This window comes from Phasianus colchicus, chromosome 1 (genome assembly GCF_987193195.1).
Source record: "Phasianus colchicus chromosome 1, bPhaCol1.hap1.1, whole genome shotgun sequence".
Classification (NCBI taxonomy): Eukaryota; Metazoa; Chordata; class Aves; order Galliformes; family Phasianidae; genus Phasianus; species Phasianus colchicus.
Window position 1 is genome coordinate 81,195,329 of NC_143436.1, and position 18,549 is coordinate 81,213,877.

General features: G+C 36.5%; 1 protein-coding gene across 5 annotated transcripts in view; it reads left to right on the forward strand.

Annotated features, from left to right (window-relative positions):
* Positions 1–18,549, forward strand: part of SPAG17 (sperm associated antigen 17) — a 97,833-nt gene that overhangs the window by 5,671 nt on the left and 73,613 nt on the right. For 4 of the 5 annotated variants that reach the window (XM_031613109.2, XM_090149909.1, XM_090149905.1 and 1 more), the window contains exons 2-4: positions 3,533–3,673; positions 3,964–4,023; positions 17,859–17,987. In XM_031613109.2, coding sequence (XP_031468969.2) covers positions 3,533–3,673; positions 3,964–4,023; positions 17,859–17,987 — 330 coding nt within the window. Of the gene's footprint in view, positions 1–3,529; positions 3,674–3,963; positions 4,024–17,858; positions 17,988–18,549 lie in introns of all 5 variants that reach the window. The other variant, XM_090149921.1, reaches the window with a different exon arrangement.

An 18,549-nucleotide genomic window follows, 5' to 3' on the forward strand; every position in this document is an offset into this window, starting at 1 on the left:
TGGTCAAGTGTTTAGAAATGAGGGACGCATAATCATTTGTGATGACGATTGTAACTGAGTGTCTTGCAGTTAGAGTGATCCTACCCGTAACTGAAACTTGTCTCAAATTGCATAGAAGATATTCAGTTACCAATGTCACATTTCCCATTATTATTTATCATTCAGTTTTGAACCAGTGCTGTTGATTCTCTGGGCTGTCTGTTATCTCCGTTTCACTCATCTCCACTGACAGTCAGGAGTGCTTCTGCTGTTCCCCTGGTGGCAGCCTCCCCAGACTGTCTCTGTGCTTTTCCTCTAGTTATTGCATGATTTTCTCTGTCCTATACTTTAAGCTGGGAACCTCATTTGAGGTAACCTTGAGGTCAATTAATCTCCCTCAGATCCTTTGTTTGGTCTCTCTTCTACAGTAACATTTGAAAGAATTGAACTGAGTAGAGCAGCAGTTGTATATTGAGGGAGAAAATGTTTTAAAAGTAACCGTATACATTTTATTACTTTTCCTTCTCAGTTTTATGTTGTGATTTTAGGTGGTGAGCTGTAGAAGCAGGGTCTGTTCCTTCTCTGTCTTTTCAGAGCCTTGAACATTAAGGGTACTGTTACAGTATTGATAATACAAGGACAATGTTGCAAAAAATAATAAATTTTAAGGTCAGAAGAATGGCAGTCAGTTGAACACCTTAAGCTATGTACTAATGCTGCATATTCTCTGTCCTCACTGACCTCCATTGCTGTTACGAACATTCCACTTTACTGGAAAATGAACCTCAAAGACTTCAAAATCAGTGAGTGTAGAAATAGATGGCATGCTATTGGTGACTGGGAAGTCTGCTTCATTATTCCCTGCTCAAGTTTGTATAGCTATTCCTGTATTTATCTAGCTCCTGTTTGCAGGTGTTGTGCTTTTGTATAAAAGGAATATATTTCTGATTCATATTCCAGCTAAAGAGGGATGAAGCTGTTCTGTGGAGAAGCTCTTTTGAAGCAGAAAATTAATGGAGGGAAAAAGACATGCTCATGGTATCAAGAGCATACCTTTGGTGAATCCCTGAAAATGTTTTGTTTGGATAAATCTGAAGATTTTGGGGGTAATTCATTTTCACAAGCTGGACTTATCCTTATGTTTTGCATTGGTGCTATGGGCTTCTCTGAAGGTGACCACCTCAGTAGAAATCGGGAAATGTTTATCCTTTGCTTCAAATGCCTCCCCAAGGAATGCAGAAGTGTTGCAAAGAAAAAAGTCCAATTACTCAAACATAAGCAAAGTGCCTGGGAAAATATTAAAGGTGCTAGGAATTGGACAAGGAATCTGAGACTTGAGAAAGCTGGCAATGAAGTCAGGTCATGAAGCTGTGGACTAACTGCATGGGAAGAATGAGGAGAAGATGATGTTAGGGATTAGGGATGCAAGAACAGGGTATGAGAAGGATTTGGAGAAGTTATGGCACTCTGGAACAGAGAGTAGAAACAGAAGGAGAAGTGATATAGCAACAATTGTGGGCTAAGGGTGCAAAGGACAAGAAGAGTCAGAGCTAGGTGGAATACAGGTTTCACAGACATCACTGTTACCAGATGTTGTTAGTTCTAAGCAGATGTAATTTCTGGGCACCAAGGTATCAGCATGTTCTAAAGAGAAAAAGAGTATGAGGTAGAGAGATCTTAGAACTCTGATGGAGTTTTCTTCATATATCTGAAAAACAAAGACATTGTAGGAACAGGCAATGTTGCTACTGGATCATTCCCCACCTGAAGCCTAGGCTAAAACTTTGCATTTCTGAATATTTCATTGTTTGTGCTGTTGGCCTTTTCTCTGTGACACCTACTGCACTTCATTCCCATCTTGGCAGCCTACACTAAGGAGAACATCTTGGTGATTAGCTGCTCCGTTTGCTGACCTCTGGATGGTCCTTCTCAAGGCTCCAACATTGCTCACAATGCTGATACAAGAAGGTCATCCGACCACAACAGCTTGCGTTTGTGGAAGCCTAGGATATAATGTGCTTGCACACAAGTATGGATATCCAAATGCTCTCTGTTGAAACAAGGCAGCTGTACAATGACATTTAACTGTAATTCACATTAACTGAAACTGTACATGTTTTGATGGTAATATTAAAATATCAAGTTCGTTCATACACCCGCATTTATCTTGACAACTTTAGGCAGGGTGAGCTATCAGTATTCCCCAGCTCTATAGAAAGGGGAAAAGGGAGTTGAGTGGACCTAGCTCAGTCCCCACATGGGCCATTGATGGAGAGCTGAGCTGCCAGCAGTGCTGCAGCTGTTGCCACTTCTCCGGTGAGCAGTGTCACCACTGCAGCATGGCTGGATACACTTCTCTATTGCAAAGATTTAGGGTAAACTTTTTTTTTTTTTTCAGATATGAGGAGGAACAAATGAAGAATAGTGTTGTAAAACTGGAAAAAGAAAAACCTGCCTTTTTATCAAATTCTTTTTGTTTGCTTTTTGTTTTTTGGAAGCTTCTTCCCCTGTCTTTACTATATACTCAGGTTTTGTTCTGTTGTTCTGTAAGCATGCATGTATGCATTTTTTATGATACATGAATATGAAAATATTTTCATAAAAATTTTGAACAATTAGCTTCTCTTAAATTTGTCTTTAGCATGATGGGCACTGACTAATATATGAGTCTGCTTACCATGCTCCTTTCCAGTATGACAGTGTCTTTGGACCACTTAGATCTTGCTGAAGCTGTTTCCATGTTGACCCTAATGAAGTTTTATTGATATCCTTGCAGTTTAAACATGCAGGTGTGCAATAGAATATATATAACATGGTGTGTCTTGAAGTGTGGAAAACACAACTCCCAGATGTATTTCTGATTCAGTTCCCACCAGTTCAGGTGTCACTGATGCTGATAAAGAACACTGGAGAGAGCTATAGATGTGTTGGAGATGGCCACACACTTTCTGAAAGGGATTCCAATAGATTGGAGTAAAAAAAGTGGAGAAGATTTGCTTAAATGACCCATTTGGACAAAATTTATCTTTGTTCAAAATACTTAGAGAAAAACTGTAAGAATGCATGAGTAGACAGACCCTCATAAAACATACAAACAAAGCTACATTTTTTAGAAAATAGTATCCAGTTTTCCAGGATGAGGAAGCTGGATCTTTTTTTCATGTTTCTAGAGCAAATAGTTAATGCCAACAGTATAAATAAATACATTTAAATTCGACATCCTTTTTGTTTACCAGACTTCCAAATGTGCAAATGACATGCAAAAGCTATTTCACCTTTGTGCAATGCCAGTGCAGCGTCTGCCTGTAAGGTGGTTTGGTATTATTGGGCTCTTGCTTTTTCCACAGCATAATGCTGCCACCTGATGGCAGAAATAATTGGAATAAATCAGTACGTGCTTTTGCAGGTTCATTTTATTGTAGTGTGTTTCATGTGATAACGAATATGTGTTAAAGAGAGTAATTATCTCTACGTGCTCAATCGTTTGAACTGCAGAGAAGCTTTATTGTGTGCTCATGTTCTAATGCATTAAATATTTTATTTTGGAAAGTAGGATGATTGGAAGCCTAGCATCGCTTTTGTGGTGGGAGCCAAAATTGAGGATGAAATTCACACAAAGGCTTTGTGCCTTGCTGTGCAGGTGCCACAGCGGAAGCTCTTCAGCGCGGTAACACGTGAAGATATCTTCAGACAGGTATTCTAAGAAAGGAACTTTTAATAACAAACCAAACCCTAAATGAATTAATCTGAAAATTTTAAAAGTTACACTACTTCATAGAAGTTAAAAATGGAAGTAGAGAAGCTTCCTTTGTGAGTTGGTTTGCTCCCTGTAAGTGTTTAAGTTTTCTTCAGACTTTTCTTCAAGGTGTCATCAAAGCTCCCTTCCTAAGGAACTTTAAGATCATTTACAATAGTCAATAACAAGTAAAGTAATTTGTTTAAAATTAAAATCTGATCACAGCAGAATGCTTTATTTCCTTGCAGATCTCAGAATCTGGAAGTCAAAAGGGGAAAAAGGTTAAGGATGTGCCTATGTTCTATGAGGTAAGTTAAAATATATATTGAAAGTCAGCGCTCTTACATTGAGGTAATTACAGCTATGTAATTATGTTATACATACCAGGGTAAATGCAATTCTACTGAATATGTCTGGTATAATCACTCAGCTTAGTTTAGATACTTAACTGCTTTCTTTCTCTGATATCAACATATTTCTGTTGAATTGCTAGTTAGGTGAGAATCAAGATATCTTTTTAGAAATATTAGTTTTATTAAGAATATGTTATGTGGTCTTATTTTCATGGTAAAAACTACAGAAGAATATTAGACTCTGCTCTTCCAGATGCTCACAGTAATTTAGAGACTTATACCTTCATTTATTGGCATGCAAGCCCATAAACGAAACACCAGCTCTGTGTGCTAGTATCCATAATAATCTCAGTTTGATGTTAAATTTTAACCTGATTCGTCAAGTGGGGTATGTCACTGGGGTTGGGAGTCATGCTTAGTACAAAGAGGACTTCCTTCTCCCTACCTTGTTAATGTTTTACATACAGCTTGTGAGAGGCTATAAAATTCTGTGATTAATTAGAAGATTGTTTAAAATTTTCTCAGGTAGAGTTTTATGGCCCTACAGACCTGGAACATAAAGAATTTTGGATCCCTCTAAAAAGATCTTGTTTGCATTTTAGTTCTGAAATGACTAATAAAGTTTTTATATGTCTCGGGTTTTGGTGGACTTTATAACAGGTCTTTTTAGTTGCAGTCTGTTTTTCAGTAATGCCAGACTACTATCTGAACAAGTCCCTTTGGAATTATTTACCACTGACATGACTGTGAATTTTATGCAATTAACCCTCTTCGTTTAGGACCAGCCTCCCAGGCAAACCCACCCTTATATTACCTGGGATGTAAAATCCTTTCAGTCCTACTGACGAAAAGATTTTGAAGTCTGGTTCTAAGCAGAAGCTTTGTATGATACCTGTATTTAATTACTAAGAGCAATTTTCCTTGTGAAGTGGATACTTATTAAATTCCAGCTGTCAGTGCTGTGTCTCATTAGCTACTTACTTTATTCCTCAAAGACATTTTTTCCTCCCTTCCTTTAACAGAGAATATAAAATGCCTGTTCTGACCTTTTGCTTGGACTCAGTTTCCTTTCTGGCTGTAGCAAATTAGAAGATTGATCATGTTGCCACAAGCATTAAGATCGTGCCTCTCTGGGCAGAAATTTGCTCCTGAGTGTGTGCTTCAAGTCCATGTACAATCTGTGCATTCAAAGCTTTTGCTGCAATAGGGATAAACAAGTATGAGGCTAGCACAGAACACAGAGCTGTGAAATGCTCTTCAGAGAGGAGCATTTCTGACCCTGCTGCATACAGTTCTTCTCTGCTGTGGGATTCAACACACTTGAGGAATATGTACATTCTGCAGGTGCATATTCATTTCTAGTGATACAGTAAATTAAATTACTAAACCATTAATGATCTTTGAATGTGTAAAGTATGCATGTGAGTGAATTTCAGACTGATGACTGATGCATATTAATGTGGCTGTTAATGGTATTAACACCAACACTGTTACCCATGCCATTGCTCTTGCAAATTGTGTCTGCTCAGATTTTGGGTGTTTTACTAAGTTTCAATGTAGCAATCTGCAGTGCCTGCTTTAAGTCAAGAAACATTAACAAACTGTTGTGTTGGTGTATTGCAAGCTAGATATATATCATAGTAAAGCAATTCCTTTTGTCTATTCTAAATTATTTCCCTTCAGAGCTTTTAGCATCTTAGTGTATTTGATTTCATATAACTCTTATTGTACAAATTGAACAGGATAGTAGCAGGGCTTATGGATGTATAGCTAAAAGATTTCCAAATCCAGATGAATTTAGTGTCTAACTGCTTTTCTTCAGAGGAAGTGACTTGAGGAGGAGTAGGAGCCCTGATTTGTAATTTATTGCTATTTCCAGCACTTAATTAAATGATGTTAGGCTAATTATCTCATAAAGATGCCTTTTTTTCTTTTTTCTTTCTTTCTTTTTTTTTTTTTTTTTTTTTTTTTTGTATGGTATAGAAAGAAAAACATTACATTTCCTGTAAAATATCAACAGATTTTGTATTGAGTCAGGTTTATTTTTCATATACAAATTTTCTAACAGAGAAGACCTAAAGCTATATTTTGAATAAAATATACATATTATATATGCGAGGTATGTATCTTCTATTGTCTGTGTATGTATGTTTGTTCTGTAAGTTTTCTGTTAGGATGGGTAATGTTATATGTAATTACGATGCTTTACGACTACAAAATATGAGACTGTGTTTCAGTTTCCATATGTTGATTTTTGAAAATCTTTTCAAGCCTAAATTTTCTATACTGGCTTTGTTCATCACACTATTTTTAATTATTTTTTTCTGGATAATTCTGGTGAGATTGAGTTCAAGGGCTATAGGTATGGAAAGATTTTTTTTTCCAGCATTGTCATACTCACAAGGGCAGGGTTAGGAATGTTGTCTTTACATTATTTAGGAAATCTTGAGAAGGATTCTTGTCACATACACAGAAGGGAATAAGCTGGAGCTGGAGAGTAGTACCATGGTGAGAAAAGATTTTAAGAGAAGATGGAACCTCATGCAGCCTCTAAATGTGAGAACACTGGAAGTAGATAACAGGGTTGCTGCATATAAACAGCTGAATAATGGACGTGGCCATGAGAGGGAGGGGCATAGGAGAGTGAGAGATGTGAAACAGTTTTGTAGTTCTCTCAGACAAGCTCAGGTGCCTGAGATAAAGGATCATAGGAAGATGAAGTAGGCACGAGTGCTAGGAAGAAGTTTTGTTTGGATGTACATCCCAGAATGCTGCCTTCACAATGTGCCCTTGTTCTGGTGAAACCTTGTAACAGCAGCACTCTTTCCTACTCTGCTTGGACTTATCTCCAGGACAAGCTAGCCTGGGAATCCTGTGTAGCCAAAAAGACTGGATAGCAATTAAAAATGTAAGTCTTTATTCCATTACATATAAAGAATTAATATACTAACCCTGCTTTCTCACAGCCAAATTAATGGCTCTTAGCTACCACTGTCAGCCTGGAAAGTGTCATCAAATCAGGGGCCAAACCCAAATTCTAGCCCATTCTCATGCCAGAATGCTGTGCAACTGAAGCAAAATGAATCATCTGTAACTAGGTGTTTCTCGTTAATCACTGAGTAATTAGCTAACTCTACTGATATCTTTGGGGAGTGATGGGAGGCAGCGTGAACAGCACAGAGAGCACTCTAGAAATCCTTACTAGACTTAAGGACAGGTATAAGTGAATGCAAGATAGAAAATCTCTTAGGCATGAAGTAGTCTCTTAGATGAGTAATTTCATCATCTGCTTTAAAAAAGTTTTAATGTGGGTTATAATGATCTTTCTGCAGAAAAGATGAACATAAACCATGAGAAGAGGCCATTAAAAAGTGGAGTAAAGTCTGTGATAGCAGCAAATCCTCAGGTTTCAGGGATTGAGAGGAGAATATGGTTCGAGAAGGCATTTGAATCAGAAAGGAAAAGATTAATGGACTATTTGGGCTTTGGACCTCAAATGCAGTGGAAGTGTTTGGGTAGTTGAAATGAAAATTTCCTGTAATTTTTTTTTTCTCTCTCTTTATGCTCTATCTTTAATGATGTCTTTTTTTCTTTTTTTTATTCCTTCCCTCCATCATTCCTTCCCCTGATAGACACAGGACTTTGAAAGGAAGACTTTCCTTTTCTCTTCATCACTAGTAAAGCCACGTCAAAGCTCTGTGTGTTCTTCTCAGTTGAGGCTGAGAACTGCTGGGTAGTTAGAAGCATAGTATTTTAGGTTTACACTTTTCTGGTTTATACTATTTTAGCTTATAAGAGCATTTAAATAGGAGTTGTGTCACTTGTCTAGGAGTTGGATAGCTAAATTTCTGGTCAAGAGTGAAAATTTCAAACTTGTTTTTCAACTGTAAATCTGACATATTTTCCCAAGAGATCATAGTTATGTTACATAAATACATAAATTAATGCATATATGCAAAATATCATACATAACAAACTAATTTGTTTCAACTGTTCTTTTTTAGTGAGAAAAGCTACTCACAAAAAGAAAAGTTGTCAACACTGCAGACCAAGAGTTGGATTTTTTATTTTTTATTAATACAGTTATCACCAGTTTGTTTTACACTGTGTGAAATAAATAAATAGATAGATTTCATTGGTAGAAGTGATTATTCTGACCTGTACCACTGATCTCAGTGGGTTATTTTTCAAAAACAATGTCTTAAAACGTATAAAATCAAAATCAGATTTTTTTTCTTAACGATTAAAAACAATCAATAATCTATTATAACCTTAATTTATTTCTGCGAAAACCTTTCCTGATAGAAGTTACTTCTAATTTCATTGTAAATGCATGCTTCAGTGCATAAAAGTCATGCTTTCTAGATCAAAGGAAAACCTGCAATTAATCTTTTCAGTGTAAAAAATCTGAAATTCAGTTCAAATTTTCCCAATTTTTTCTCTTTCTTTAGCAATGTGTAATAGATTCCTTTGTGTTTATCAGTTCTTAACTAATTTCTGTGAATCTTTGTAATGAGCACAATTAACTAGTTTTATTTAATTGTGGATTTTAATGGTTTTGTTGAATATGTATCAAATACAAGTGTAGCATAATCCATGTACTCCTATTTGATAGCTTGTTGTAGACAAGTCTGAAATTTGTAGAAGTTGTCTTGGGTACTGCCTTGCACTGAGAACAAATTTTAAATCAAATGGCTCTCCATTGATCAATGAATCCTTCCCATAGTTACCACTTTTCAGGTTCTCTGTCTTTTAAATTTGGTTTGTTTTCTTTGTTCTGAGATGCATCTCTTAGAACAAATTTACAAAGTCAAATCATATTGCTTTCTCATGTTATGCTGACTGTGTTAGCCAAATAGCTTTGTATGAATGAATTTTCCACTACATTATATATAATTCATATCTTTATTTTGTCTTCCAGAAATCCTATCATTGAAGACTTCATATTTTCCTGAATAATTTACAATATTTTAAATAGAATTGTCTTAATATGTTGATAATAATTATTTTGGAAGTTAGTCCCAGGTTTTGTAGAACCAAAGCTGAGTGTTGTATTATGTAGTATATAACTTGCATGTCACTTACAGGAACTGTTAGTATTTAAACAGAAGAGAATATATTGATTACAAGAATAGAATATATTGATTATAAATTTTTATCATTGGTTGAACACAGAACCTGTTCTGCACAGCAAGTGATTCTCATACAAAACCTGATTTTTATTGTACCTTGTTGCTTACAGGGAAGGAGTATCAACTCAGATACCTCACACTTCAGGATTGATAGAAGCAGAGAATGTGCCAGTTTTATTGTTTGAGTTAAGATACATAACAGCCAACCCATATTGACAGACATAGATGGGCATGTAGAGATACCTGCCTAGTTGTGCAATTTCATAAAATAACCCAAAGAGACCCCCAAATAAAACCTTCTACTGATAAGCACAGTATGCACAGTTTTCCTGTCAAAATCCAGTTAAATTGAATGTTTGCATGTAAATCTTAATTAGTGCATGTTTTGTACAGCTCATTTTTGAGGACTAAAAGGTTATTCATTAGAAACAGAATCTCGCCTTGCTTTGAAATTATTTATAGAGTACTTTTTTGTTTGTTTGTTTTGTTTCATTTTTGTTTTGTTTTGTGGTTTTGTTTGTTTTTCCCCAAGTCTGTGCTGTCAAAATCCCTGGGACTTTGTGTAATGTTAACAGTACTTCTTGCCTTAGTAACAACAGGATCAGAAGTATCCTTGAGTTTTCCTGGTGTAAGTGAAGCAGATTCCCATCCTATCACTTCTAACTCAGGATACATTACCTGAAATATTAAGATCTGCTGTAGGAAAAAGCAAACTGAATGAATTCTGGCAGGAAATGATAGATTTAAACCAGTCTTGCTTCATGCATTTCTGTGGATTATTTTTTTGCTTGGAGTATGTGGAATATAGATGTATGCAGTAAGAGTTGCTGCTGGTAAGATTATTTGAAGTAATTGTTGGTGATATCACAGTGTCCACAATAAAGAGAAGGTCCACTTTGGAAGGGAACTCAGCATGTAGTTGTTGGCATAGGTGCTATTATTGTATTGTGAACATTTTCATGTATGCATATATTTATGTGTGTGTGCTGATGTGCATAAATAGTCAAAGCTGTCTTATTCTAATACTCCCTCACCTCAATGGCATGAATTGCATTCAGGAATTCAAAACAATTTTTGTGTTCTTTCTTCAGTAGGTCCTAAATACCTCATGCCTTTCTATGTTTTTTCCCATGATGTCCCTTTTTTCTGCTGTCTCTAACAATATTTTTGCTGAGGAAGGGAGGAAAGAAAAAAAAAAAAAAAAGGGGGCACTGGGAACAAGGGTATGCATCTATATTGCCTAAAGGATCTTACAGTAAATTTATAGTGTAGAAAAACTGAGCTACTGGTTTTATTGTGTTGTGTTTGTTTGTTTTTTTAATGTAATACGGCTAATGACCTTTGGTGAAAAAGTGATATGAATCTCTCTTATCATACTATCCTGAATGAAGTAGCCTCATATATCAGACATCCTGCTTTTGAAAGAGTAGAAATGAAAATCAACATCTTTAGCCCATTGGCCCCTGCTCTTGTAAGAATCCTCACTGTCCTCTGTAGTGATTCTTCCCATGATCTCTCTTGTCATCCATTAGATTCTCGTCCCTAATTGCATTGATGATTCCACATCCCCCTTCTAGCTGTACAGTTTTCTACTCTTCTACCATAAGTATTTTTGCAATCTAATGGCCTAGAGTAGTTGTATAACATTATATGATTCTTGTGCTTAATTCTTGCTGCGTAAAGTTGGTATATGGAATGCTTTTTAACTTGGATTTTACATCAAATTAATAACTTGATGTGGAAACAAAACTTTTAATGTTGCAGACATAATACTTGTTACTAGGAGTATTTTTACCCAAGAAGGCATAAGCTTTTGTGAGTTTTGTGGCAGCTGGAGGAAAGCAAAGATTGATTAGTAGCCAGGATATGTGTGTTACTGAAGAAATAAGTTTCAGAAATAACGTAAATAAGGAGTATTGTTAGCGATCCCTTTTGGTTTCTTGTAGAAACATATGATCAAAAGTGAATTGGTTTTGTGGAAGTGTATATTTTGACAAAACACCATCAGAAAAGTTAAGATCAAGACTAGGCTTTCTCGAAAGTAGAGATAGTCAATCTAAAATCTAGCCTTCAGAGTCAGATGATGATGTGATTAGAATTTATTTTGTAGTAAAAGTTAGATTTTGTTTTCTTTCCACTGTAGAAGAAAAATTACATCAAAAAATGATTGTAAAATGGAATAGTTCAAGAGCCAGAACTTTTCTCATACGTCATTGTTTTGTTGAGAATGCTTGATAGTAAAAATTACTTCAACAGTCATTCTGACTGCTCAGAAGGATAGAAGAGTTTAATTTTAATTTTGAAGTCCAGTACAGAGCAAAACAAATACTGCAGTCTTAAATATTATGATAGAATAGAACTGTTCTCAAGTGAGCCTTTATCATGTGCAATTGTGTGAATGAGAGTTAATAGAATTTTATTGCAAGTGCACTTTGTCTCTATCCTGTATAGGTATTGGGAGTTTTCATTAAATGAAAATGCCTTTTACAGTACTAGGGCCAGGGAAGGGTAAGGAACTTTAGGTCTTGCTTTGGGTACTGGCTTCTCAGTGGTTTTCAGCTCACCTGTTGACAAGCACCTACAAAGTAAATAGTTGTTTCCAACATGCATGCAACTTGGTATAAAATTTTTTGGTGTTTCCACGCGGGTTTTATTGAAATATGTGTGTAACTAAGCGAATAGCAGTAATGTCTGTAGCAATCTTGGAACTGGTAGACACCCTCTGGAAAAGGAAGTGCTGTTCTTGTTTTGTTGCCTTCAAAATATCAGGTGACTATAAGGGGTTAACTAAGAGTCATATTTCTCAAGTAGAGTAAATAACCGCAGAATCCAATGTCATTGAAGGAAAAAAAAGAAGTGCTTATGGCCCATTGCAAATATGGACCACAGTGGAAAAGTGCTGCTGAGGAGTTTTGTGGTGCCAAGCCCATAAGGCCATTGTGACTTCCTGTCTCACAGGTTGTTAGGTTTCATAGGAAACTGGCAGCTAAGCAGGTTCTGCCAGCGCAAGGGTTGATGAGACAACTTAACTTCTTTAATCTGTTTGTTCCTCGTCTTATTGGGTTCTCTCCCTTGCCAGATACAGTATCAGAGAAACATGACTTCAGCTCTGTAAAGTTCACTGTGTGAATCCATTTGGCTGAAGTTACTAGAAAGAACGTGCTTCTCAGAAACACAAAATATTCTGCTCCTCAACAAGATTTGCTGAGCACATTTGTACCACTGAAATGTAAATGTTTCAAGATTTGATCATAGCAATATATCTCTTCTTCTGAAAACGTATCACAGCAGACTGGTATATCTTCTCTATTTAGAGAGCTTTGATTTCTTTAGCTGTTCCTCAGGAATTACTTAAATGCCATTTCATCTCTCCCCAATTAGAGTGTTAAAATTGAACAGGTATTAAAGGGTATGAGAGAATCTTTACTTTCCACGAAGCTCATTTTTGCTGAGATATCAGTGCTGATAATTAATCCTTTTGGTCACAGGATATTCACATTATATTTTTTAATTCCTTAGAGCAGTTAGGTTTGGTAGCAGTTAGGTGGCCAGGAAGGCATTGGAATTATATGTCATAGATGGTTAGAGCTGTTGTATGAGATCTTTAATAAAGCCAAAATTAAAAGTCATCCTAATTTTTATGTAATGTATTTTCTCTTTTTTATTTTTTTTGTGTGTTATTCAATTGTTTGCATTTCCTTTAAACACTGCCTGCTTGTAATAGTAAGACACACATGCACTGTACGTATGTCTTAGAAAGTTCTCCTGTATTGCTTAGATTAAACCTGTTGAGATATCCTGTGGAAAAGGACTTTGGGGTAATGGTGGGTGAAAAGCTTGACACAAGCAAACACTGTGTGCTTGCAGCCTGGGAGGCCAACTGTATCCTGGGCTACATCAAAAGAGGGGTGGCCGGCAGGGAGAGGGAGGTGATTGTCCACCTCTACTCTGCTCTTATGAGGGTCCATCTGCAGTACTGTGTCCAGACCTGGGACCCCCAGCACAAGAAAGACATGGAGCTGTTGGAGAGGGTCAGAAGAAGCCACAAAGAGGGCTGCAGCACATCTCCTTTGAAGAAAGACAGAGGAAACTGGGCTTGTTCAGCCTGGAAAAGAAGAGACTCCAAGGAAACCTTGTGGTCTTTTTAATAGTTAAAGCAGGCCTGCAGGAAAGCTGGCTAAGGACTCCTTATCAGTGAGTGTAGGGACAGGACAAGAGGGAATGTCATTAAAGTAAAAGGGGGTAGATTTAGATTAAATATATGGAAAAAATTTTTTACTCAGAAGGTGCTGATACAGGCTGCCCAGAGAAACTGTGGATGCCCCATCCCTGGAGGTGTTCAAGCCCAGGTTGAATGGAGCCCTGGGCAGCCTGATCTGATGGGAGGTGTTCCTGCCCATGGCAGGGGGTTGAAGCTAGGTGGTCTTCCAGCCCAAGCTGTTTTGTGATTCTGTGATCCCTTCAGGTTGCACATTGACTGTAGAGAGACATTTAAAGCACAGACCTTATGGTGATGTATATTTCTAGCTAGATTTCTGCTCACTAGATTAGATTGTATTGTGATTTGGCAAAAATGGACTCACTCAACATATTTTAATAGGGCACGAACAGCCATTGCTGCTGGTTTGAGAAATTATCCCACAGTAGAAAGGCAGATATTTAATACATGAATAGCATGCATGTTTGCTCAGTATTGCTCAACAGTGAAAATATCCTAGTCTTATTTAAGTAGGTTTGTTTGAAAACTAGGGTTTACACATGGAGGGACACTGAGAGAAAGAAAAAGGCTTCAAATTTGCTTTTATTAGTTTTCAGAATTCTTTGGAATACATGTTGGTAATGTCTTTACTGATTAATGAAGGTGATTCACTGATTTGGCTTAAGTTATTCAGTCTACCTAATGGATACATAAGCTCTATATGGAGCTCTTTTCAGATACACACTTGATGTACTGATTTAGTTGATCCTTGAGCTCACTTTCAACTGTGAGTCATTAATTCACCAGTAAGGGATGATGACTAAACAAGTAATCTTTTGACATCGTAATTGGGAAGACTTTCTGAGAGGCAAAAATGAAACAAGGGGAATGGTCTTGACATTACAGGCTGAATTACCTTTCAACAAACTGCAAGTGTGGTCTCAAAGAAATTTTTTGTCAGCTCAAGGCCCTCCTGGTATTCTTTCAAAACGATGTTACAGTATGATGTTGTAAATGAAATGTTATCACCAGATTCAGAAATATTTATGCTGTGCATACACGTCTTCTTTGGACAGAAGTTTTTCAGGATGGCATGCAGCTTTCGTTCCATAGTCTGGCTTGAAAGCTTCTTACAAAGGATTCTCACAACGCAATCTGATGGCGGATTGTTATAAGTGAAGATTGCTTATTTTTCCTTCTTTCATTAGCTTGCTCAAAAAATACATATTTGAACAGTAAAAAGTGTCTTCATTGGTATATGTAATCCACAGAGCCTCTTGACTCTTCTGCTAAAGATAGTTTACCAGCTTCAAACTGACTCGCACTGCATCAGCTAGAAAGGGATTTGTACTGCAAAGGAACTGTTATGTTTCTTGTAGGAACCATTATGTGTGTGAATCTGACATATATGTGATGGCTTTAATTTCTTAGTTTCAAGAACAGAAGGGAAGATGGGGCTCTAGCAAATTTATCTTGGATGTAATGACAAAGCTGTGAAAATTGGTAATTTAAGTGCTTTTCTGATTATGCTGTAGCAGCCACGGTGGAGCTGAAAAGGCTATACTGAAAAGGAGACAAATTAAAAAAAGATGAAGGCTCAGACTTTAAATGTTTCTTAAACATTTAAAATCTGCCTCCAATCTCAGCAACATCAGCATATGCCAGTGGTATTGTATCACCTACAAGCACTCATGAAATGTTTGAGTGGCTTGAAACGCATGCCCTTTGCACCAGGCAGCTAAGTCTCTGCATGGTTCATACTGCCACCATATGAGATCAAATACTGCATCACTGCAGCCTTTCTGCACTTCACAAAAGTGACCCCTGCTGTGTGAGGAATGCTAAGTTTCCTCTTCCTTTAAAGGAAAAGAGGCTCTACCTAACTGAATTTGTCTGTCCAAGTTTCCATGGTTTCTTACATAAGGAAAAGGTCATCATTGGCAGGATAAAGTATAGTCAATCTGAAATGAATCCACCTCATAGTATCCCAAAAGATTCTTTCTGTACTCTTACCAAGTCTTTGTCTTCAGCTTTTTGTTACTGAGGCTCTGTGAATTCTTAGTTGTTTATGCCAGGTGCCTGAATAATTCATAGGGCCACAAATAAAGAAAATGTGCATGTGTGTAATAAATTCTTTTATCTACTCTGTGTGAATTGATCTATGTTCTATCTTTAAACTAGCAGTGATGAAGGATTGTTTTTTATTTCCTTAGGCATGTTGCAGATTTCACATTGCTATATGAAATACTGATTACTTTCTTTTTATTGCCAAATGGTGGATGCTTATTTTATTCCTCTTATTTGTCTGACCTCACTCCACAGTAGTAGAATGTATTCTTGTGAAAGAGAGTTTGGTCTATACCTTTCTAACACTTAACATAAAAATAAAAATTGTTGTTCCCAATTGTTGGAACTTGTTAGAATTGTCCAAACTCTATAATGAACTGGACATGTCTCAATTTCTGCATTATCTGTCTACGAAATAGGAAAAGTCATGATGCATTGCATCTAACTGATAAAGTGCTTTGAGCTTCTCAGGAGGAATAGATTGTAAGTGTCTGTGCATTCCTTTCTTCTTCCATGAGCAATAAATCAGCAACTGCCATCAAGCTGGGTTACTATATATACTTTTCAGGAATCCTTCCAGAATCCCTCCATTTCCTCTCCATTGTGCATCAAGAAATGTGCATCTCATCTAGATTAGGCAGTTAAGAAGCATGTCTTCGTATAAGCTGTTAACACCATTTATGCAAAAAAAAAAAAAAAAAAAAAGAGAGAATTTTTTTTTCTAAGGGAAATTAACGTTGTATTTCTAGCAAACTGTCTTCCTTTCCGAGCTTTGACTTTCTCTAGCTAGCTCTAAGATACACTTTTTTGTTGGAATGGCTTGAAGCTTTTAGGGTGACTACAGTCTGTGAAATTTTTTTAAGTCTGCTCTTAACATGTCATTGGTTTTCTGCCATGACTCTGAAGTCACTAGGAATCTTTCCAGAAGCCTTCTATGGTTGGTTTGTTGAGATAGTGACCAGTAACTATTCTTACTCAGACTACAAAAGATGTAAAACAAAACTGAGCTTTACCATTATGTATTTTTTTAGATGTGTGCTAAGGAGATTACCAGATTTGTTAGCGTTGGAGTGGGAGGAGTATTTTGTGGTGGGAGGTTATAAATACAAATATTTTGTTTTGTTTCCCTGTTACGTGATCCAGAAAAATCTAAGTTATACCAGATTTTCTTCCTCCTTTTCATTTGTATGAAACAGTCATTTGGCCTATAATAGTCTGAACTCCATTCTGGCTTTCTTTTATTCAAACAAGCATTTTTAATGGCTATACTTCCTTACCCAGGTTTTACTTAAAAAGTGAAAATTTCTAAGCTGGGTGAGAAACTGAAAGCTCAAAGCTAATGGTGTTGTTTGCATTAGACAAGACACAGTTCAATGAGATGCAGTGTGCACCTTCATTGTCTGAATGTTAGCAAGCAAAATTGACACCATATGTGCCCAACTGTAATTGCTCCAAGAGGGGAAAAGAGAAACATGTCAGAACATTTGAGTAACACCTAATTCAGCCCATGGTTATAAATAATGCTGATGGCTGCTTAAAAACAAAAGTAGGAAAATATTATGGTTATATTATTCCTCAGCAGCGCTTCCTACATAGGTGAACTTTATTACGGAGACAACACAAGTGAAAAGAAACGTGTAACAACTTTTTATGATATTTTTATGTTATTTTATTTTTTTCGCAGTAAATAAAGTGGTTATGAGGCTCCAAGGAAAACAGCCCAGATGTTAGTGTGTTGTACAAAATTTAGTGGAAACAAGCTGTAAAAAACATAGTCATAAAACAGCCTGTCAATGCCACACATCTGGACAATGCAGCTGTATGTTCCCGCTGCTGTCATCACCCTAAGAAAACTCAATAGCCTTATTTCACCCCAATTAGGCTGCATACCAACAGAATCAGCATTACATAGGGAGGGGGTATATTTTCACCAGTACAGACCCTCTCAAATCCCCTTCGAAAAGTTTCTATCTTTCATTCAAGACTAATACCTCAGATGCTAGTCACTTTGTAAATAGCATTCAAAATAACACCCTCTGATTTGGTGTCTGTTAAATACATTTTAGTTTATAATAAGCAATTGCTTAATGTTCCTTCTTTGTTTTTAAAGAATATATATAGTTTACAGTGAAAACTGTGTCTGTTGACCCTTACATAAATCATAGGAGTTTTCTCCCATCTGCTATTTTGTAGCATTTATAACTTCATTTGAGGTTTTTGGAAATAAAGAATAGCTATGTATCATATGAATTTGTTGTTTTTTTGGAACGCATGGCCATTTTGAGCCACACATTGTACAATGTGAAATAACACCCCATCATTTCTGCATGTGAAATAAGTCAAATGCAATATTAAAACCATACAAGTAATAGTTTTTATTTTTTTCTCTGCAGGTAGTAGAAGTAGCCAAAGCCATTTTGGATAGTGGAGAAGAAATTCCTGTTACACTAACTGGAAAGCTATTGAAATTTCAACTGCTTTGCATTAAACAGAAGGATCTTCAGAGAAGGGATGCTGAAAAGGTACTACAGTATGCTTTAGGGAGATTTCTTAAGTAACTTTATGAAGCTAATTCAGCTGAATTTATGCAAATAGTTCCTATCTCCTCATGCTTAATTTCCTGTAAACATCATTAGAAAAAAAATGTAAACAGAAATTTATTTAGGTTTTTGGAAGAAGCTCCCAGTTATTCAAATGTAGTTGAGATAGGGAAAAGAATAGAACTCTGCTTGAGTAAAAAGTAGTAGTGCAGTTAGTCTTAGGACTGAGAGGTGATAGAGCTGGAAACTATGTATCATCATTGTCCTTTTCTGGAGTTCCCTGAACTGACTTCCACATATCTTCTAGGGCTGTCACTACTAGCCCCAAGACTGCCTTAGTCAGCCTGCTTAACTGTTCTATAACAGGAATTTCAGCAGGCTTGCACAGAATCACTGTGACAGTGAGAGGAAAGGGAAAAGATCCTCAAAAGAGGCTTTTACTTCCTGAAGTACTAAGGATAACTACTGCTTTTTGTGGCAATCTTGACAAATTCTAATATATATTTCTGCTTTCTTGAGGCTTAATTACATAAAATTATTCAAG